At 42.9% G+C, this 24776-nt stretch overlaps 1 protein-coding gene across 1 annotated transcript in view; it reads left to right on the forward strand.

The window, feature by feature from the left end:
- Window positions 1-24776, forward strand: part of LOC136611313 (zinc finger CCCH-type antiviral protein 1-like) — a 57485-nt gene that overhangs the window by 24190 nt on the left and 8519 nt on the right. Inside the window, 9 exon segments of the mRNA XM_066590816.1 lie at window positions 1215-1569; window positions 7279-7422; window positions 10874-11077; window positions 13334-13348; window positions 13350-13394; window positions 13492-13622; window positions 14355-14504; window positions 14718-14838; window positions 15561-15657. Coding sequence (XP_066446913.1) covers window positions 1215-1569; window positions 7279-7422; window positions 10874-11077; window positions 13334-13348; window positions 13350-13394; window positions 13492-13622; window positions 14355-14504; window positions 14718-14838; window positions 15561-15657 — 1262 coding nt within the window.

Here is a 24776-nt window from a genome sequence, read left to right on the forward strand (position 1 = left end):
CTAGGTACAAGAATATAACTACTATAATAATGCCCCCTATGTACAAGAATATAACTAGTATAATACTGCCCCATATGTACAAGAATATAACTACTATAATACTGCCTCCTATGTACAAGAATATAACTACCATAATACTGCCTCCTATGTACAAGAATATAGCTACTATAATACTTTTCCTATGTACAAGAATATAACTACTATAATACTGGCCCTATGTACAAAAATATAACTATTATAATACTGCCCCCAATGTACAAGAATATAACTAAGAAAATATTGCCCCCTATGTGCAAGAATATAACTACTATAATACTGTCTCCCATGTACAAGAATATAACTATTATAATATTGCCCCTATTTACAAGAATATAAGTACTATAATACTGCCCCCTATGTACAAGAATATAACTAAGAAAATACTGCCTTCTATATATAAGAATATAAAGTACTACAATACTGTGCCCTATGTACAAAAAATAAATACTATTCTACTGCTCCTAAGTACAAGAACATAACTACTTCAATACATCCAGCTATGTACAAGAAGACAACTATTATGATACTGTGTCATATGTACAAGTATATAAATATTACATTACTGCCTTCTATGAACAAGAATATACCTACTATAATTCTGTCCCTTATGTACAAGAATAAAACTACCATAATGCTGGCCTATATGTTCAAGAATAGAAATACTATAATACTGCTCCCTATATACAAGCATATATCTACAATAATACTGCCCCCTATGCAGAAGAATATTACTTTTGTGAAATTGCTATGTATAGGAATATAACTGCTATAATACTATCCCCTATGTACAAGAATAAAACTACTATAACAATGCCCCCTATTTACAAGAATATAAGTACTATAATACTGACCGCTATGTACAAGAATATAACTGCTATAATACTACACCTTAGTACAAGAATAAAACTACTATAATACTGCTACTATGTACAAGAATATAACTACTTTAATAATGCCCCTTAGTAGAAGAATAAAACTACTATAATACTGCCCCCAATGTACAAGAATATAACTACTCTAATACTGCCCCTATGTACAAGAATATAACTATTATAATACTGCTCTCTATGTACAAAAATATAACTACTATAATACTTCCCCCTATGTACAAGAATAGGACTATTATAATACCACCCCCTATGTATGGGTATATAGCTTTATCTTATCTTCTGCAGGTGTGTATGAAGTATCTACATGGCACATGTGATCTTGGGAAGGATTGTTCGCAGCTGCACATTTGCCGTTACTTTATAAGAGGAGAATGTAATTATCAGAACTGCAGATTCTCTCACCATCTCATGGAGTTCTGCTCTGACTTATTACTCGGCCGCTGTCGTATGTCTGAGGTGTCTGTTCAGAACTTCCAGATGATTAGTTTCATGAAGCAAGAAGAACATCTGCAGTCACGACGGAAGAGATATGAGAAGAGGAACCCTGCAGAACAGAGGGGCAGAGAAAGACCGCCGTATAGAAAACAGGAGGACTGGGGGAATGTGTCACAAGATAGAGGACGAGAAGAGGAGAGAGCAGGTGTGATAAGACATATTTATTGAGGAAGCGTTACATCTATATATATATATATATATATATATATATATATATATATATATATATATGTATAAAGACGAAAGCCCTCACTCACTCACTCACTCACTCACTCGCCACTAATTCTCCAACTTCCCGATGTTGTAGAAACATGAAATTTGGCACAAGCATAGAATATGTCCAAAATAGAAAAAGTAAAGGGGTCCTAACTCGATTATTCAATTCTAGCGCCAAAGAACTAGCGTCAAATTTTATGTACGGAATCTAATTCTCTCACTTCCCGATGTCGTAGAAACATGAAATTTGGCACGAGCATTGATTATGTCTAAAATAGGAAAATCTAATACGTCCCAACTCGATTATTTAATTCTAGCGCAAAAGAATTAGCGTCAAAATTTTACGGACGTAATATAATTCTCTCACTTGAAATTTGGCACGAGCATTAATTATTATGTCATTTTTAGGAAAAGTTAATGGGTCCCAACTCCATTATTCAATTCTAAGCGCAAAAGAATTAGCATCCAAATTTTATGTACGGAATCTAATTCTCTCACATCCCGATGTCATAGAAACTTGAAATTTGGCACGGGCATTGATTATGTCATAAATAGGAAAGGGTAATGGGTCCCAACTCGATTATTCAATTCTAAGTGCAAAAGACTTAGCGTCCAAATTTTACGTACGGAATCTAATTCTCTCACTTCCTGATGTCATTTTATATAAAGGAAACGTTGCATGGTTACCTCCACATGGTGTTTCCTGGGTAACGCAAAGAACCATGCAAAATGGTAAACATATTTTTTTCCTCTGTATCTCTAAAGTAACCACGACTTCATAAGATTTTCCGTGTATAAATTAATCAATAAAGGCCGCATGTACATGGGCGGGTCAGATTTCGCATGCGGGAGCCCACAGTGGAATCCGACCCTGTGCCCAGCAGGAATTCACGCGAACCCGTATTTTCTTCTTCTTTACTGTACTGTGAATGGTCCGCACACCTCGTTGTCGGACATGTGCATTACAGATTTTTTTTAAACTCCTGTTTTTCCCACGGAATCCGCGGCCCGTCCTCAATGACATTGGGTCAGACGGCTTACATTAACTTTATTCTATTACTTCTGACATCCAGCCTGTATATCCTGGCTGAAAGGTAGTCACAGCCCCGCCCCCATCTATTACTGCTGACAATCAGCCTGTATAACCTGTCTGAGAGGTAGTCACAGCCCCGCCCCCATCTATTACTGCTGACAAGCAACCTGTATATCATGTCTGAGAGGTCGTTACAGCCCGCCCCATGTATTAGAACTGACAACTAGGCTGTATATCATGTCTGAGAGGTAGTCACAGCCCCACCCCCATCTATTACTGACAACCAGTCTGTATGTCCTGTCTGATTAATAGTCACAGCCCCAACTCCATCTAATACTGCTGACAACCAGCCTGTATGTCCTTTCTGAGAGGTAGTCACAGCCCTGCCCCTATCTATTACTAATGACAACCAGCCTGTATGTCCGGTCTGAGAGGTAGTCACAACCCCGCCCCATCTGTTTCTACTGACAAGCAGGCTGTATGTACTGTTTGATAGGTAGTCACAGCCCCGCCCATCTATTATTACTGACAACCAGCCTGTATGTCCTGTCTGAGAGGTAGTCACAGCCCCGCCCCCATCTATCACTGCTGACAACCAGCTTGTATATCATGTCTGAGAGGTAGTCAAAGCCCCATCTATTACTACTAGTGACCAGCCTGAATATTATGTCTGAAAGGCAGTAACAGTCCCGCCTCATCTATTACTGCTGAAAATCAGCCTGTTTTGAGAGGTAGTCACATTCCCCCCATCTATTAAGGCTGACAACCAACTTGTATGTTCTATCTGAGAGGTAGTTACAGCCCCGCCCCCAACTATTACTGCTGACAACCAGCCTATATATCCTGTCGGAGAGGTAATCACATCCCCACCCCAATCTATTGCTACTAAAAACTAGCCTGTATATCATGGCTAAAGGATAGTCACAGCCCCGTCTCCATCCATTACTACTGACAACCAGCCTGTATATCTTGTCTGAGAGGTAGTCCAGCCCCACCGCTATCCATTACTGCTGACAACCAGCCTGTATATCATGTCTGAGAGGTAGTCACAGCCCCATCGCCATCTATTACTGCTGACAACCAGCCTGTATATCATGTCTGACACGTAGTCACAGCCCTGTCCCATCTATTATTGCTGATAAACAGCTGTATATCCTGTCTGAGCGGTAGTCACAGCCCCGCCCCCATCTACTACTGCTGACAACCAGCCTGTATATCATGTCTGACAGGTAGTCACAGCCCTGCCCCCATCTTTTATTGCTGACAACCTGCCTGTATATACTGTCTAAGAGGTAGTCACAGCCTTGCCCCCATCTATTACTACTGACAACCAGCCTGTATATCATGTCTGACAGGTAGTCACAGCCCTGTCTCATCTATTATTGCTGACAACCAGCCTGTATATAATAATAATCTTTATTTGTATAGCGCTAACTTATTCCGCAGCGCTTTCAGGCACGGATAAATGCAAAACAATACAACAATTGCAACAATTACAATGTGAGATACATTGGGTTAGACACAAATGGGTTGAGGATGGTACAGGAGGTGCCGGGGTTGGGGAACACAGGCAATAGGAAATTTCATGTACAGATCTTTTATTAGAAGGCAAACAGGGTGGGGCACCATAGGGAGGGGCGAGGGACTAGGTCAGGAGAGTTGGTATGCTTCCCTGAAGAGATGCGTTTTTAAGGCACGTCTGAAATTTCGTGCATCGGGAATTGTCCGGATGCCTTGGGGTAGAGCATTCCAGAGGATGGGTGCTGCTCTGGTGAAGTCCTGTAGGCGAGCATGTGAGGTTCGTATTACAGGGGTGTTTAGTCTGAGTGTGTTAGCCGATCGGAGTGAGCGGGCTGGGTGGTGTACTGACAGTAGGGAGGCGATGTATGGTGGCGCAGTGCCATGCAGAGCTTTGTGAGTGAGGTAGAAGAGTTTAAATTTAGTTCTGCAGTGGATGGGCAGCCAATGCAGCGACTGGCATAGTGCAGAGGCGTCTGAATAACGACTGGATAGAAAAATGAGTCTAGCTGCTGCATTTATTATGGATTGGAGTGGAGCGAGTCTAGTGCGGGGGAGGCCAATGAGTAGCGAGTTGCAGTAGTCAAGCCGGGAGTGGATGAGGGCAACCACAAGCGTCTTTAGCGTGTCCGTGGTTAGGAACGGACGTATTTTTGCAATATTTCTGAGGTGCATGTGGCATGTTTGGGCCAGAGATTGGATATGAGGGGCAAAGGAGAGGTCAGAGTCCAGTGTGACCCCAAGGCATCGGGCATGCCGTCTGGGGGTTATGATGGTGCCAGACACTGGAATGGAGCTGTTGAGGGGAGGTCGGTTAGAAGGTGGAAAGACAAGGAGGTCAGTTTTAGAGAGGTTTAGTTTGAGAAAAGGGGAGGACATAGTGTTAGAGACAGCGGACAGACAGTCATGTCTGAGAGGTAGTCATAGCCCTGCCCCATCTATAATTGCTGACAACAAGCTGTATATGCTGTCTGAGAGATAGTCACAGCCCTTCCCCATCTATTATTGCTGACAACAAGCTGTATATGCTGTCTGAGAGATAGTCACAGCCCTTCCCCCATCTTTTATTGCTGACAACCAGCCTGTATATACTGTCTGAGAGGTAGTCACAGCCCCGCCCCTGCTGATAACAACACTGATATTATTACAGGTGGATAGGAAGAAAGATAGAAGTACAGCTATTAGGTATGGTTAGTCACAGGACAGGAGACCGAGGCTCAAAGTGTCTACGCCTTTCAGAGCCATATTGGCGCCTGTATTTGTTAAACAATGCATGCAGCAGCTGAGCGCCAGGCCTTCAGCGGGGTACAAGATGGCTGTGGTTCACGGTGGCTCTACCGTCTTTTTCCAAAAGGCTGAAGTATAGCACGGTTTAGCCACTAGCAGTGAAGATAAGATTTAGCAGGCACAATTACCACAACTTAGTTCTAGATTGTCTTCGTGACGCCAGTGTCTCTAGATAAGTGACAGATAACTCGCAATGAATAAATGAATCCACAAACAACATGGTTTTCAAAACCTGGGACACACGGTTTCCTTTTAATCACAGTTTATCTTTGATTCTCCAATACAGAGAAATACTTGTACTTTTCAACTTGGAAGTAAATGCTTTTGAACAGATTTGAGCTTTTCGATTCCTGACACACTTGAAAAACATAAAGTTATTTTCCCCACGGCACACATATCCTGTCGTTGTTATCTGATCGACACTCACTTGGGACAGCCACTCTTGTGTTATGCGGTCCTTGAAACACTCTTACATCTGATGCTAGTTGTAGCATGTTTTTGGCGCTTTCTCTTTAGATGTGGTTTAGCAAGGGGGTGGGGGTGGCACTTACACTACCGCACCATCTCATAGGTAGCATCTTCTGCGCTCTAGTCCTCGAAAGGGACAAGCCTCCTAGCAGAAGAGACATGAACGTGGCTCAGCCCCGGCAGGAGCAGCAACCCATCTCTCCCGCATCACCAACTACTCTTCTCTCTCATCACCTCTCCAAAAACTCCTCCCCCAATTCCCAAACTACCAATCACACCAGCAGGATAGGCAGACAAACAGGCGTACACAAGGTTGACGTCACTCACATAAAGGCAAACAGGCTTACAAGTGATAGAGGGACCCTAACTCTGGGTCATTACATGCATAAAACAAACCAATGGAAAAGAGCACAAGCAGAGGCGGGTGACGTCATGTGGTTATGTGACTGTCACTTGATCAACCCACACATATAAAAAGTCACATGATCAACAGGAATTCTAAACTATTTGACAGGTAGAGGATACAAATTCAGTAGATACTGTACCCCCCTGACATGCTTCGCTGCAGCAGAGGAATCTGTCAGGAGGCTCTAGTATCTCTGCCTCTTAGTGGCAACTAGCATCTGCACACTAATATACAGGTTGTCCGTTAGAGATGCAGCGCACTGTGGTCATGCCGGAGTCTTTAGGCTTGGTTCACACGTTGCGGATTTGCTGTGATTTTGCTGTGGTTTGCCGATGCATATCCGCACTGTGGCAAAACCAATGAGTTTGCAGTGCAATGCAGTACAAATGTGTTTGGCCAAAAAGCTGTTCTCACTGGGTGGAATTTTTCCGCAGCGCAGAAATGCAGCTGCGGCATGGTTTTGGAATATGCAGCATTTCAATTCTTTGAATTTTCTGCAGCACTTTTTTGCCAACAGCCTGCATGGACGCAGCAAAATCCACAGTTAAACACGCTGCAAAAGTTAAAAAAGCGCTGCAGAAAAAAAACGCTTCCGGATTTTACAAGCTGAAAAAGCGGCCAAAATACGCAAGGAAATTGGCAAGTCAAATAGAACCTTTGAATCAGTTCTTCTGCAGCAAAACCGCACTGGAAAAAAAGCAGCAAAACCGGGGCAAATCCTCCCCGTGTAAACCTAACCTTAGGGGTCTTGAGCGCAGTGCAAGTCTACAAACAAATAAGCTGGTCTGAAGTTGTACAATAACAGTTAAGTCTTAATGGGGGTCACATCAGACTAATGTGCCTCACAGGTGGGTGATAGTGATGATGATCGCAGAGACCGACTCCATTTCACATTTTTAATTAGTTGCACTTGCAATTCATTCTAGAGTTTAAGCTCTATAAGAGATCAAGGAGTCGGCTATTGTCCAAGAGGCGGAAGAGTCTTTATTGGTCTGGAGATGAAGATGATGATGATGAACCACCTCAGAAAATTGGGTTGCCTGCTTCACCTAAAGTGTCTACTCAGCCAGGTATGACTTCTCATAGTATCAGCCCCTAAGTATTTACTTCTGTGACAAATATTCATGACATATAATACATCTGTAACTTCATCCTCAAGAATCTCAGAAGCATCTTGTCCTCATCTTCAGCACCATCTACCCTGTACTAATACTGACCATCACTCCAATGACCACTGCAGGTCCAGTTAATGCTCCACCAACATCTTCTGCTAAACCAAGCAGACTTCTTAATATTCCTATGGAAGGTCCATCAGCTGCTGCCTCTGTTAAGCCAGTATCCCCTCACAGTGGACAAATCATCCACTGTCCCACCAGCAGTGCCACCCTTAGGTTGGATGGCACCCTGGACAGAATCCTTTTTGGTCCCCACCACCACCATCACCACCACCATAAAAAGGAAGTTAAGAAAAAAAAATATATATATATATTGCACTGTCAACTGTATTCTGGCTTGTGCAGAAAGTAGCAAAATAGCAGCATATCCACAACAGAACAGCTCATTGATTAAACACAGTAGCAGAACTAAGCTCGTGATATAAATACAGCCCCAGAACCAAGTTCAGGACATAAATATAGCACCATAAGAGCTCAGCGACTAAATGCAGCCCCAGAACCAAGCTCAAGACATAAATACATCACTAGAGCCAAGCACAGTACATAAATACAGCAAGAACCAACCTTAGTACATAGATACAATACCAGAATCAAGCTCATAACATTAATATAGCACTAGAAACAAGCTGAGCACATTAATGCAGCGCCGGAACTAAGCTCAGTACATAAATAAAATGCCAGAATCAAGCTCATAACATAAATACACTGGCAGAACTAAGTGATTTTGTTGTGGTAGTGCAAATGAGCTGAAAGCAACACCCCGAACTTCAGAAGGGAGGAGACAGAGCCAGGGGAGGATGATTCATGAAGTTCCACAAGGAGGAAGAAGATCATCTGGCTGGGTGGATCTAAAGCGGGTGACCAGCACCAGCCTACATCCACTTGGTGCCCTCTACAAGCTGGTGGATGGTGCTCTATGTGAGCGCAAGGGTCACATACAAGTAAGGCCAGCCATGCCCACCAGTGCCATGTAGAAGAATGAGCAGACTGGTTGATCCTCTTCCCCAAACTCCATTTGTTCCTGATGAGAAACCAGAAGTATAGAATCAGATTTCCATTCGCACCAAACTGGACCTGAATTGAGCACCTGCAAGAGTTGTCTCTGTAATGCCTCTATCTCTCTTTGCATTCCAGCAACCCTTTCTTGGTAGGGGACACAAAACTTGTGAAGCTCTAACTTGTTTCCTCAGGGTGGTCACAATGGACTCTATTTTGGGCATGATTATTTTGTAGTGTTTTCAGGCACTAGGTTTGAGCCTCCAGTGTTGTAACCTGTGTAGACTGGGAGTGTAGTCAGAGGAGACCCAGAAGTCGGTAACAGGGGGTCACAATTTGCAGTACAAGGGAGGCAGCAAGTAACGTCAGGAGGAATGCCAGGAGTCGGTAACAGTAGGTCTCAGTTTGGTTGCAGAGGAGCAGAGGCAGGGTCAAGCTTTTATAGTTTGTCTAATCAGACGTAGGGCAGGACCAAGACAGGGGAACAGACCAGGAATACAGGTTCATGACTAAGCTTTAGCAGAGCAGCTATCCAGATGGCTATATAGCTCAGCAGGGAGAGCTGCCGACTGGAGTACAGGAGTTTCTGGGTTCAAGCCAGGAGGGTGCGCTACTGAAGAGCCTTATGTACAACCTAACTGCTGCAGGTCTATTACTATGAGAGCTTAAAAAAGGGGCACATATGTCACTGAAATTCTACACAAAACGCTGGGTTTTATTTTCATCAGGAGAAAGGACGAGGGGGTTGCAGTCCTGTCTTGATTTCAGAAAGCAAAATAAAATCACCAAGCATAATCCTACCCATTAGCACTTATTCTGGACCTGTTTTCTTAGTTGAATGGTGCCAACTGTTTTTCGAAGGTGGATTTACAAGAGGCATATAATTTGATTCTGATTAAGAAGAGGGGCGAATGGAAAACTGTCTTTAAGGGCACTATGAGAACCTGGTGATGCCTTTTGGTCTAACAAATGCCCCTGCGGTTTTCCAGTCCTTTTGTTAATGAAGTTCTCTATAAATTTAATGTCCACTTTGTTCTGGTATATCTCAAAGATACTCTTATCTTTTCGCCGGATTTTGATTTGCATGTTTCCCATGTTTGTCACGTTCTTCAGGCATTGCGTGATAATAATTTGTTTGCTAATAAGAAAGTATGTTTTTCTGTGCAAGAGATCACATTTTTGGGACACATTATTACCCCAAGAGTTTTTAAGATGGCTCCAGGGAACGTCCGGGCGGTGCGGAACTAGGTGCTACCAGAAAATGTGAAAGCTCTTCAAAGTTTTCTGGGTTTCGCCAATTACTAGCAAAAATTTATTAGAGGATTTTCAGTGGTGGCTAAACCTCTGACTGATATGACTAAAAAAGGTTGTTTCCCTTCCAAATGGTCCCCAAGGGCATTCCCTGAAGTGATGCTTTGATGGCTCTGGTTCTAGTGCAACTAGACTCATCCAGACCTTTCGTGGTGAGGGTGTATGCCTCGGAGATTGGGATTTGAGCAGTGCTTCTTTGGAACCGATACGTTGCAAAAGCTTTCTCATTGTGCTGTTTTTCATGTAAATGTGAGGCTGCAGGTCTGAAGTACATAGTTCCGTGTTAGCTGGTCATCCGGGGATTAATAATACCCGAAAATTACTCACAGGATTTTTGAATGGCCGTTATTACAAGATATATTTAGTTTTGTCTCTTCTTGCAAGTTTTGTGCCAGAACAAAATCACCTCGTAATCCCCCTACAGGGAGGTTGATGCCTTTGACAATACCTGATAAACCTTGGACTCATTTGTCTATGGACTTTATTACGGATTGGCAGCCTTCTGAGGGTAACACTGTCATCTGGGTTGTAGTTGATCGTTTTAGCAAAATGTGTCATTTTATGACTTTTTTCAGTCTTCCTAATGCTAAAACCTTGTCTACATTGTTCATTGCTCATATTGTGATATTACAAGGGTTACCAGCGAATATAGTCTCCGATCATGAGGTCCAGTTTGTTTCCAGATTTTGCTGATGATTCGGGATGATGACAATGGATGATCATCAGAAGTTTCTGCTGTATCAGATATTAGATGATTGGGTTAAAAGGGACAATGACTCATCACTCAACACAGTGACCTGTGTCTCCATGTTCGCCCCATCTGCCCCTCAATCAAAACCGACCATTACCCCAGTAACCACTGCAGGTACAGTTAATGCTCAATCAACATCTTCTGTTGGACCATGCAGACTGGCTAATATTCCTGATAAAGGTCCAACAGTTTCTGTCTATAATAAGTGTCCCACAGTAATAGACCCATCCACTATTCCACCAATGTCATCTGGAAGACTGAGAAGCTTGGTTGATCCTCTTCCAACAGGTCCATCTGTTTCTCAGGAGAAACCCGTGATGACACCCGTTGCAAGTCCATATAGTGCTCCACCAGCTGTTACCGCCATCAGATCGGTCACCTCTCCCCCAGTGCTTTCATGTCCCACCCTATTGGTCGATTCTCCTACAAAAGATCCCTCTGCTCCTCAAGAGAAACCAGTTCAGTCCAGTGTCCGGTCCAAGCCTTTACCTGGTAAGTCCACAGTTTCCCATACATCTGTGTATGGAGAGACCTATGTGTCACGAAAAGCACGTAAGTACACAAACGTAGACAACATCTTTAACCCCATCAGCCTATTTTGTGCCCTGACAAGGGATTTTCATTGTTGCATTGCAAGAGCCATAACTCGTTGACAGCCGTATGAGGGCCTGTTTTTTTTACGGGTTGTATAGCCCCACTCTGGAGTACATATAATGCGCTGTAGAGCTTTTAGAAAATTTTCTTAGGGGGAAATTCCATTTAAAAAGGGTTTTTGTGAGAAAAAACTTTTTTTTTTTAAACTGGATTTTTTTTAAAATTAAACTTTTATTGAACTTCAATTTGACAGTATTCTCTAGTCCCTAAAGGGTACATAAAGATGTGATTGTTCGATCGCTAACAGGATAGTACACTGCATTACTTCTAGTGCATTCTGTTAAGCCTATGGCAGCGACGTATTAGACTCTGCCTGAGGTGGGGCCAAATAGACTGAGTTAAATGGCAGACATGAAGGCCTTTGTCAAACTTTCAGCTGCCATGGGAAACTATTGGTACTTTAACCCCTTAAGGACGCGGACCTTTTTTTTCCATTTTGGTTTTTTCCTTCCCTCTTTTAAAAAATCATAACTCCTTTATTAATCTATCGACGTCACTATATGAGGGCTTGTTTTTTGTGGGCCGAGTTGTATTTTTCAATGGCACCATATAATTTAATTTTTTAAAATTATTTTCTGCCGCCATCTTCTGTACGCAATAACTTTTTTATTTTTCTGTCAACATAGTTATGCGAGAGCTCATTTTTTGCGGAACATCCTGTAGTTTGCGTTGGTACCATTTTTGAATACATATGGCTTTTTGATGACTTTTTTATTGCATTTTTTCTGAGAGACAAGGTGACCAAAAAAGTGCATTTCCGGAGTTTTTTTGTTTTTTTGCAGATGTTCATCGTGCGGGGTAAATAATGCATTACTTTGATAAATCAGACTTTTATGGACGTGGCAATACCAAATATGTGTTTTTGTTTTATGATTTAGATATTTTTTACTTATTATAGATATAGCAAAAGGGGGTGATTTAAACTTTTATTACTTTTTTTCACAATTAGTAAAACTTTATTGATCTTATTTTTACTTTTTGATTTAGCCCCCCTAGGGGACCACAACTAGCGATGCTTTGATTGCTTCTGCAGTATGATGTAATGCCATAGCATTTCAGAAGGGCCCCAGGTGGCATGATGCTCGCACAGCTAACTGCGATCTCATTGCGGGGGGGTGGGGGGAGGGGGGGGGGGTCTGTAAGGGACACCGGAATATCGTTTGGGGGATTTAAATGCAGTCAGAATTGTCAGGACATAAATTTTCCCCCTGGGAGCGTTAAGGGGCCCCTTTCCCCTTTTATCTGCTTACATACTGCAGTTGCTATTAATTGTGGCATGCAAGGGGTTAAACTGCCAGGATCTGAGGTTTCTCCATTCCTAGTGGTTAGAGCAGGATCCAGTTCTGTCAGTAGTCAGTCAATACATCACATTAAAAATATGTACTGTATGTGCAGGCTCAAAGCTCATTAGTGGGGTTAGTAAAAAGGCGTATTGGTGTTCATAAAGGGGTTAAGGGTTTTTTCCAGTGAAATACTATTGATGACCTATCATCAGGATAGGTTATTAAGAGTTGATTGGCAGTGCCTACAGTTAAGAGCCGTGCCTGCAGTTATAAGTGCCAGCCACTACATGGGAGGTCGGCGCAGAGACTTCTGCTGCAAATACACAGAGGTTGGAGTGGAAGTCTCCACGATGACCATTGATTTCAATGGGAGCCGTGACCAGCTCTTGTAACTGCAGGCATGGATCCCATTGAAATCAATTAGAGTTGTGCCTGCAGTTACAAGCGCCAGACACTACACATAGGTTGGCACGGAGGCTTCAGCTCTGACCTCTATGTGAAGCCCAATGTTCACAAGCGGATTTAAATTGCGGAATCCGTGTAGGGCACCCGAACGGATGATCCGCAGACCGCAGTTCAAGCCACCAATTGAATTTAAGCATGCAGATTTGATTTGCGGGACCTTTTTGTCTAGAAAACAAATCACAGCATGCTCCATTTTACTACTGTTCTCGCACGGACGGCTTCTATTGCACCCGCGGCCCGTCTGCAAATCACAAAGGGGTTAAGGATTTAAAGGAACCTACTCCTTTAATACATCGCTGATATGAAAAGTGTTTCTCATTTAATGTTTTTTGTGTTCTTTTCCCAGCGGAGCCTGACATCGCCCCAGTGATGTCTTTCTAATGTTTGGAAACACTGCAAGTTAGGAAGTAAGTGACCCCCGGGGAGGGTTTATAGAAGGAAGCGCTTGCTCTCCCTCTGGTTGGGGTGAAGTGCTGGTAACGTAGGGTTCTCCTTTATCTGCAGAGCTTTGCCCACATCTGCACTACTACCTGCCGTACTGCTGGCAGATTCACAAAGGGACGGGATGGGAAGACCTTTCCAATATGGAAGAGATTGAGAGACAATACTGTGACCCGAAGATGGACAGGTACGGCGTGTCCAGAACTGACATTAAAGGGCACTCCACCTAAATGACGTGGTGGGCAGTGATGGGGCACGGTGTGATTGCTCATGGCTCTTTGCATGTGTGTATCTTGGAGGCGGAGAACTAGCAGGTAACTCCGCCCACTTTTCAGCTGCAGGATTCCAATGATTGACTTTCTGACTATGAGATCTGATGAAAACAAATTCCACAACCACAGAAGAATTTGGGAATATAAATTGATAACAACCTTTGACACGTTGAATACTGGGTTAAATTATTCCCCAGGATTTATGCGTGAATGGGAAGTGTGAGACTTGATTGCACAGATAAGACCCCCATCAACAGTAATTCAGGGACCATAAACTTTCACTCCCTTATCAGTGTTTAGCTAAAAATGTTTGTGTATATCTTGTAGTAAGTCAAGCCTGATGACCTCCCCCCCTCCAACAGTAATTTAGGGACCATAAAACTTTCACTCCGCTATCAGTGCCTAGACAAAAAAAGTTTGTTTGCTGTTGCAGAATTCCTTTTAAGTGCGAACCAATCACATCCATATCTGTGCCTTGTCATAAGTATGTATGTTATAAGTGTGTATAAATATCCATGCCTCTTCAGATCCAATCCATAAGCCAGAAGAAGTACCCCTGCGTTGGTACGAAAGCTCGCTATTATTACATCATGTATTTTTGTTAGCCATTAAAAGGTATCATATCTACAAGACTACGTCGTTTCTCTTACTGAGAACAATCACACTATGAGATCTGGCACGCACCGCGTTCGTCGTCTCTCCACAGTCTCGTCGGTTGAGAAGCCGTCTGAATACGTTCTGACCACGGAGTGGCTGTGGTACTGGAGGGATGAATACGGCACTTGGACACAATACGGACACTCTGTAAGTTGGCGCAGGTCACCTGATAATGGGGGATCTCCAGGGATGTAGATATAGGGGGCACAGAGGTTGTAGTCACACCCGGGCCCAGGATCTTGGGGGGCCATACGAGAAGACCATATGGGGGCCTGCTGTACGTGTTACATTTGGAGGTCTCTGCAGAGATCAAAACTTCCCGGTGTATAAAATATTTTTCATGTTTTTTTCTACTCTTAGAACGTGAAACAAGTGCGTGTCAACATATTGTCCTCCGACTTTGAGAACATGTATCTCTCTGATACAAGTGCTGTCATTAATTTCACCATTCGTAACCAGGCATATGAGATCAATTTCCAAGGTACGGGCATGGGTGAGGTCACAATACATGGCATTGTGCTCCGAAAATTTACCATATAGCTTTGGCGCCGACCCCGAGTAATGTTCTTTACGGACATAGAGCATAGAAGATGATGATAGGAGGAGGAGACCCTGTGCTCTATCTTGGTGGCCCTTATATTAGCTCCTTATCTCTTAGGACAGATAGGTGTTTCTCCCTGGCACTTTTACACTAAGCCTGGGTTCACACGGGACGGAATCCTGGCGTAAATCCCGCAGCAAAAACCGTGAGATTTCCGCCGGGAGAACGGCCACAGCGGCTTTGAAGCGGCCCGGCTGCTCGCTCTTTTGCTGCGGCCGGCGCTCCCATAGAGGAGAGCGCGGCCGCAGCGGAATGAAAAAAAGAATGGACATGCTGCATATTCTGAAACCGCGGCTGCGGTTCCAGCCGGGCTTACCGCAGCGGATTGGGCGTCCCGTGTGGACGAGATTTCTGAGAAATCTCGCCACATGGCTGGCTAATCCCGAGATTAGCGGCCGCGGGCAGATTTGCCGCAGCGAAATTCTGCGCGGCAAAACCGCGGCAAATCCGCCCTGTGTGAACCCAGCCTTACAGCTGATTTTCCAGCCACATGTTGCTGCTCGTCCTGAAAATCTACCAGTTTTGAAGTAGTACAAGAAGATGATGAGTTATTGTGAACGTCCCCTTTATGGTGTTTGGTTCCCCGCTAACTATTGTTTCAGAGATGAAGCAGAAGAATCTTCAATACAAAACAGAAAAAGACGTGCGCCGGAGACCGCGGTTTGTCAGTTTTGAAGATGTGAAATTACTGAAAGGAAGGTAAAGACATCATAGATAGATAGATAGATAGATAGATAGATAGATAGATAGACAGACAATCAAAATTGCTCACCCCCCCATTGCAAATTAAGTTAATTTGCCAAATTTGCTAACTTTCATTTATTTGCAAAAAGCCAAACAACAATTTAAATAGCTCAACACAAGTAATGTAACAAGTGGTTTCTCCAAACTCAGCACAAAATAACACTTTTACTGACTGCTGCATCTGCAAGTCAGGTTTTGTCCGAAGTGCACTCGGTGTAACTAATCAAATCTTCATTACTTGTACCAGGTGTGCTTGAGATAAAACACATCACATACATGGACTTGCAAGGACTGCAGGATCCGCAGGAAAATGGAGCATACTGCGATTTCTTCCCGAAAAAAAAAAATAAAAATCACATGCGCATGCATTAAGCTGCCCTACGGATGCTAATGCATCCCTATGGGCAGCTGGAGCTGCGGATCTCCCGTGCAGGGGCCACACATGTATTTTATAATTAACATCCGCCCATGGAGATTGAGCCTTATAGAAGAGATCATTGACTTCTATAAATAAGGAAAAGAATACAATAAGATACAAAGACTGAATGTTCCTGGAAGCGGCTCACAAGATCAAACGAACACTGGCTGCACTTTCTGGACGAGGCAGAAAGAAGACGCCATCACTGTTCTTGAGGAGGAAGCTGGTCAAAAACCCTCCAGTGACTGCAAAAGTCCTGCAGCAAGATGTGGTGGCAGGAGGCAGTAAGATTTCCATCTGCACAGTAAGGCGCATAGTAAACAATGAAGATCTTTATGCCCGAACTCCAAGATGTCCACCATCACTGACCTAAAATCACTAAAAAAGCCACCTCCAATATCCTCAAAACCAGATAAATAACCATAGAAGTTCGGGATTCTGTTCTGTTGAGCGATGAAACAAAACTGGAACTTTTCGGTCCTCTGAATCAGCAGTGCGTCTGAAGGAAGAATGAAGCACTGAGAAGAGCCCCCTGCCTAGAGTGAAGCATGGCGGTGGCTCACTGATGATCTGGGGTTGGAAACCTGCAGAATGTGGAGGGGAGATGGATTTCATCAAGTGTCAGGAAATCCTAGGAGAAAACGCCATGCCTTCTGTGGGAAAAGCTGAAGCTCGGGCGTCAATGGGCCTTGCAACAGGACAAGGAACCCAAGCAGACCTCCGAGTCCACCAAGCTTTAGAAGTCCTAGAAGATTCTGGAGAGGTCGTCACAATCACCTAACTTGAACCCCATAGAAAATCTTTGTTGGGATGTGAAGAAGGCGGCTGCAACACACAAACCCAAGAATATTCATATTAGTGACCTGAAGGCCGTTGTCTATGGGGAATGGGGTAAGACCCCTGAGGAACGTTGTCAGAAGCTGCTGTCTGGTGCTGCATCACGTCTGCAGCAGGTCAGAACAGCAAGAGGGGCTCTACAAAGGACGGAAGACGCTCGTTATGTGGGGCAGTAATTCAGAGACTGCAGCAAGTGGCATCTTGTGTTGAATGTGGAAAAACTGCTTATTAGATTAGTTGAGACATATACATTGTTCTTGACAATTTTTTTGTAAACTGAAAGTATGTACATTTTGCAAATTAACCCGAATTTGTAATGTAGGGGGGGATTTTTAATTCCAACTGTAGAAGACAGGGGCGTACCTAAAGGCTAAGTGGCCCGGGTGCAAAAGTTTAGCTGCCCCCCTGCCCCCTCCATCTGTACCCGTACCTATACCTAAACAGTGCTAATTTACAAACATGATGTAGCCCCTTGCCGTAAGCCTTCTCATCAGGACTCCTTTCCTTGACTACATAAAAACTTGTTGGTAATGTCTTAGGCTGCTTTCACACGGCCGCAAAAATTGTGCGAGATTTGTGCGTTGCAAGACGCACAAATCACACATGAATATGAACCCCATTCTTTTGAATACGATCATACACAGGAGCGATGTTTTGCTTTTTTTCTGCATCGCAACGAGAATATGATGATGTGATAGGAGCTGGTTTTAACACAACAACCCCTCACATCCGTGGAGACGGCACACTTTGGCGCGTGTGATATGGGGCATAGTTTCACAGGCCAATATCAGACTCACCCGTGTGAAATTAGCTTGAGGCCGGCTGCACACGGCTGGATTTGCATTGCGGAATATGAAGTGGGCATCCGCCTACGGATTCCGCAGCATGTACCGCCCATAGCATGCTATGGAAAAGTGTTTTTCCTCTACACGAGCGGAAAGCAATTGCGGGTTTCCGCTCACAGAGGAAAAATCACGGCATGCTCTATTTTAGTGCAGATCCTGCATGGACGGCCTTCGTTGAACTTAATGCAAGCCGTGCGACCCGCTGCCCTGACATTGCGGAAAAGTCGCAGGCACCCGACTAGTCATCTCCTAGCGAAGGCACTGGAAAGTCAGTGATTAAAAGAAAAAAAACTGTACTGTGCGGCTCCGACGGCTCGCCTTGCGGACCATTCGCAGTACAGAAAAAAGAAAGAAATTACAGGTACATGCAGATGCCAAGGGGGCACAGGGTGGGATTCCGCTGCGGGCTCACACATGCAGAATGTGACCCAGTTGTGTGCAGCCGGCCTAACACTATGTGAATGGATTTTGTTGCATTTTTTGAACCACAATTAAAATCACATCCAAAAACTGCGTATACTATTATAAACCGCACGGGGATTCAAACAATACATGCAGATTTTAAACTGCATGCAGGTTTCTGATGTGTTTTTCAGTTGTGTGTAAAGTGTTTGAATATATAGTATATACCCAGTTTATACCGGCTGTACATATATAATTATACAGTATATACCCAGGTTATACCAGCTGTACATACACTACCGTTCAAAAGTTTGGGGTCACATTGAAATGTCCTTATTTTTGAAGGAAAAGCACTGTACTTTTCAATGAAGATAACTTTAAACTAGTCCTAACTTTAAACAAATGCACTCTATACATTGCTAATGTGGTAAATGACTATTCTAGCTGCAAATGCCTGTTTTTTTGTGCAAAATCTACAAAGGTGAATAGAGGCCCATTTCCAGCAACTATCACTCCAGTGTTCTAATGGTACAATGTGTTTGCTCATTGGCTCAGAAGGCTAATTGATGATTAGAAAACCCTTGTGCAATCATGTTCACACATCTGAAAACAGTCTAGCTCGTTACAGAAGCTACAAAACTGACCTTCCTGTGAGCAGATTGAGTTTCTGGAGCATCACATTTGTGGGGTCAATTAAACGCTCAAAATGGCCAGAAAAAGAGAACTTTCATCTGAAACTCGACAGTCTATTCTTGTTCTTAGAAATGAAGGCTATTCCATGCGAGAAATTGCTAAGAAATTGAAGATTTCCTACAACGGTGTGTACTACTCCCTTCAGAGGACAGCACAAACAGGCTCTAACCAGAGTAGAAAAAGAAGTGGGAGGCCGCGTTGCACAACTAAGCAAGAAGATAAGCACATTAGAGTCTCTAGTTTGAGAAACAGACGCCTCACAGGTACCCAACTGGCATCTTCATTAAATAGTACCCGCAAAACACCAGTGTCAACATCTACAGTGAAGAGGCGGCTGCGGGATTTTGGGCTTCAGGGCAGAGTGGCAAGAAAAAGCCATATCTGAGACTGGCCAATAAAAGAAAAAGATTAAGATGGGCAAAAGAACACAGACATTGGACAGAGGAAGACTGGAAAAAAGTGTTGTGGACGGATGAATCCAAGTTTGAGGTGTTTGGATCACAAAGAAGAACGTTTGTGAGACGCAGAACAAATGAAAAGATGCTGGAAGAATGCCTGACGCCATCTGTTAAGCATGGTGGAGGTAATGTGATGGTCTGGGGTTGCTTTGGTGCTGGTAAGGTGGGAGATTTGTACAGGGTAAAAGGGATTCTGAATAAGGAAGGCTATCACTCCATTTTGCAACGCCATGCCATACCCAGTGGACAGCGCTTGATTGGAACCAATTTCATCCTACAACAGGACAATGACCCTAAACACACCTCCAAATTGTGCAAGAACTATTTACAGCAGAAGCAGGCAGCTGGTATTCTATCGGTAATGGAGTGGCCAGCGCAGTCACCAGATCTGAACCCCATCGAGCTGTTGTGGGAGCAGCTTGACCGTATGGTACGCCAGAAGTGCCCATCCAACCAATCCAACTTGTGGGAGATGCTTCTAGAAGCGTGGGGTGCAATTTCACAAGCTTACCTCAACAAATTAACAGCTAGAATGTCAAAGGTGTGCAATGCTGTAATTGCTGCAAAAGGAGGATTCTTTGACGAAAGCAAAGTTTGATGTAAAAACAATGTTATTTCAAATACAAATCATTATTTCTAACCTTGTCAATGTCTTGACTCTATTTTCTATTCATTTCACAACGCATGGTGGTGAATAAGTGTGACTTTTCATGGAAAACACAAAATTGTTTGGGTGACCCCAAACTTTTGAACGGTAGTGTATATAATTATATACAGTATATACCCAGGTTATACCAGCTGTGCATATATAATTATATACGGTATATACCCAGGTTATACCAGCTGTGCATATATAATTATATACGGTATATACCCAGGTTATACCAGCTGTACATATATAATTATATCCAGTATATACCCAGTTTATACCAGCTGTACATATATAACTATATACAGGAGAGGTATAATTTATGCCAGCTGTACATATAAAATTATATACAGTATATACACAGGTTATACCAGCTGTACACATATAATTATATACGGTATATACCCAGGTTACACCAGCTGTAGATATATAATTATATACGGTATATACCCAGGTTATACCAGCGGTAGATATATAATTATATACAGGAGAGGTATAACTTATACCAGCTGTACATATATAATTATATACAGTATATACCCATGTTATACCAGCTGTACATATATAATTATATACGGTATATACCCAGGTTACACCAGCTGTACATATATAATTATATACGGTATATACCCAGGTTATACCAGCTGTAGATATATAATTATATACAGGAGAGGTATAACTTATACCAGCTGTACATATATAATTATATACAGTACTAGCTTACCTGTCGCGCGTTGCTGCGAAGACAGACATACATACATTCGTTTTATATATCTAGATAACACCCAATCACAGCGCAGCTTTCATGTTACCTCAGCAGTATAATATATAACAACCAGTAAGAGAAATAACAACCAATCACAGCGCAACTTTTATTTTGCCTCAGCAATATAAAAAATAGCAACCGATCACAGTGCAGCATTCATTTTACCTCAGCGGTATAACATATAGCAACCAATCACAGCACAGCTTTCATGTAACCTCAGTAATATAAGAAGTAGCAAACAAATCACAGCACAGCTTTCATGTTGCCTCAGCAGCATAAGAAATAGCAACCAATCACAGCACAGCTTTCATTTTACTTTAATAATTGAGTTGGGACCTATTAACTTTTCCTATTTCTAACATAATCAATGCTCGTGCCAAATTTTAAGTTTTTATGGCATTGGAAAGAGAGAAAATTAGATTCTGTACGTAAAATTTGGACACTAATTCTTTGGTGCTTAGAATTAAATAATCGAGTTGGGACCCATTAACTTTTCCTATTTATGACATAATTAATGCTCGTGCCAAATTTCAAGTTTCTATGACATTGGGAAGTTAGAGTTAGATTCCGTACGTAAAATTTGAACACGAATATTTAATTCTAAGCGCAAAAGAATTAGAGTCGGGACCCATTAACTTTTCCTATTTATGATAAAATCAATGCTCGTGCCAAATTACATCGGGAAGTGAGAGAATTACATTCCGTCCGTAAAATTTGGACGCTAATTCTTTTGCGCTTAGAATTGAATATTTGAGTTGGGACCCATTAACTTTTCCTATTTATGACATAATCAATGCTCTTGGCAAATTTCAAGTTTCTAATACATTGGGAAGTGAGAGAATTAGATTCCGTACGTAAAATTTGGACGCTAATTCTCCGGTGCTTAGAATTGAATAATCGAGTTGGGACATATTAGCTTTTCCCATTTATGACATAATCAATGCTCGTGCCAAATTTCAAGTTTCTATTACATTGGGAAGCGAGAAAATTAGATTCCGTACGTAAAATTTGGACACATTCTTTTGCGCATAGAATTGAATAATCGAGTTGGGACCCATTAGCTTTTCCTATTTATGACATAATCAATGCTCCTGCCGAATTTCATGTTTCTACGACATCGGGAAGTGAGAGAATTAGTGGCAATGATGGAAATAGAACGATCTACGTGGGGGGCGTAACTGTCGACGACGCTCGCACGCGCGCCATTTATCATAGGATAGTTTTACTATGCCTATAGTCTTACCAGGAGTGTACTCAACAACTTCCCAAAGTTTCATGGCGATCGGATGAATGTTGTAGTAGCGCATAAAGGACAAACAGACAGACAGACACACACAGACATACATTCAATTTTATATATATAGATATACCCAGGTTATACCAGCTGTACATATATAATTATATACAGTATATACCCATGTTATACCAGCTGTACATATATAATTATATACGGTATATACCCAGGTTACACCAGCTGTACATATATAAATATATACGGTATATACCCAGGTTACACCAGCTGTAGATATATAATTATATACAGGAGAGCTATAACTTATACCAGCTGTACATATATAATTATATACGGTATATCCCCAGGTTATTCCAGCTGTAGATATATAATTATATACAGGAGATACCCAGGTTACACCAGCATGGTACATACAGGAAATGTATAAGTATATACATCTCCTGTATACAGTGATATCGGCCATGCTGGTGTTAGGCCGGTCTCACATCTGCGTCGGAACTTCTGGCCAGAGATTCCATCACAGATCCGGCACCAAATATGGAGTCCTTCCGGCGCTATTCGGTTTGTGCTGGATTACGGTTTTCTCCAGCAGGCTTTGGGGTATTTTGTCGCTTTCCTAATTGTGTGGAAGCAGTATGCGCACACTGACCAAGTCAAACACAAGGTATGAATCTCATGTTAAAAATGGCTCTCCGTCCAGAAACAGCCAGACAGGGCCTTTTATTGTACAGACACACAATGGGCGTGCAACAGGTTACATCAGTAACATATAGGATTCTCATTTGTCGGATCATACAGAATCCCCCACCTCTCTGCCCACCTCTCTGCCCACCCTCTCCCACGTCCGCCATAGTATGGACTTTGTATTCTTTAGCATGCAGACAACCTTAAGGAATTCTGTGTAGTTGACAAGATGTGTTTAACTAGCTTGTGTTTGAAGAGTGGAAGGGGGCCTAGGTAAACACACAGGATATACACGACACTATGGCCCTTTAACTTCTTAGAAACTGGTTGAGCAACTTCGATGTATTTAGAGCAAATACATCACCCATCCATTGGCTAGCAAATACCATGATTAGATTGTGTGTGTCCTTTGAACTCCTCAGAGCTGAAAGTCATTACAATAGCAAAATACATTTGGGTTATATACAAATAGCGATAGACATTTTATACTAAATAATTATCATGTCTATCACAATCCCCCCTTAAAATGTCTATCCTCTAATTTTCACAGTTCTCTGCGCATGAGCCTATAACCGGAGCGCGTTGAAGGTTCGTTTTAGGGTCTTCAAGGGGGTGTAGGACTTGTCCACTCCTTCTGGGGATGCATCCAGCAAACTCATGGTGGGAGCGGCTTTTCCAGCATCAGTTTCACAGGTCTCTCTGACACAGGGGATAACACAGCAGACTAGAACAGAAAAGGTAATCATCAGTTCACATACAACAGCGACGCCCGTCTATGCCAGGATCCTTTACCACCCGCTCATCCATGGCGAGTGCTGGTCCCAAAAGTTAGCTCTTTTTAGTCAGTGTGGTCAGCTTCTTAATGACAACTGCGTCTTTACCCGCGGGTCACGTGTCGTCTAGGATGTAGGTATGACAAGTCTCCCCTATCATCTTTCAGACACTCCCCTTTTTAGCTAAAGTCGTCTCTAAGGCCATTCTATTTTTAAAAAAGTCATAGTCGAGATAGGTCCTATTGGTCGACTAGTCCCTATAAGGCGTCTCTAGTATAATTTATAAACCACTGCTAATTATAATAAACATAATTAATCCAGTCAACGTTTATTTACCATAATGATCAGGAAAATGGACTCGAATCTAGTTTTAACTTGGTCTCTAATTTTAAAACTTGTCAGGTACCCCCCTTGGCTATCCTATGACGTCAATGTACACGTGTAGATCAAAACTACCACCAGGGGTCTCTCTTCTCGCTCTAGCATAATGTTACAATACTAGTAGCGTACACAGGTACGCACGGCGTGGGACTCCCTAATCTTCACCCACACCAATGTCCCTCCTGGAGATAGTCCTAATGGTGAACACGTCCAAGTCGCCTCACCCTTGCGTCAGGGCTTTCCCACTGCCCGTAAGTCCCTACTCCTAGGAGGGGGGGGGATCCCTACCTTACCTCAGAGGGAGGCCATGGATTCCCTGGGCTCATTTCCGGGCATCCATACCCTCTATCTGTACAAGTTAACACCCCACAGGGTGTGCCCTCGCAGGAACCTAAGGTCTTCTGCACTATCCCTAGGCAAATGGGAATTCCACTGACAATCCATCTTAGGAGATCGGGGCAGGCACAGTACTAGTACATTTCTCCTTTTCTTTGGTAGCGTATGTGTTTGGCATTATCGGAACTGGCTCTTCATCTTTTTCAAACAAGGGAAACGTTGGTGTCTGACAGGATGTGGAGGAGCATAAGGGCTTTACTAAAGCACACTCCCCTGTCTAATTACCCTCCAGGCGGGTCCTCTACCTCATGTCTCCACAAAGCCAGTAAACGTCTCCTAAGGACTGGACCTGATTCTGCATCTATTCCCCTCCTATCATACTGTAGGAGGAGCAATACCCGTTGGTGAGTTCCCCAAAAATCTCCCTCCACCCTGCCTATTTGCCCGGCAGGTGTAGTTTCCAGGGTAGTCAGTAATACTCTCTCCGGTGCAAAACACTTAAGTAGTTATAGAGTATTCCTTCTTCCATTTCTCACGGACAGTGTAATTAGCGGAAATGTTCGTGAAGAGACTAATAAAC

Source organism: Eleutherodactylus coqui, chromosome 2 (assembly GCF_035609145.1).
Source record: "Eleutherodactylus coqui strain aEleCoq1 chromosome 2, aEleCoq1.hap1, whole genome shotgun sequence".
Classification (NCBI taxonomy): domain Eukaryota; kingdom Metazoa; phylum Chordata; class Amphibia; order Anura; family Eleutherodactylidae; genus Eleutherodactylus; species Eleutherodactylus coqui.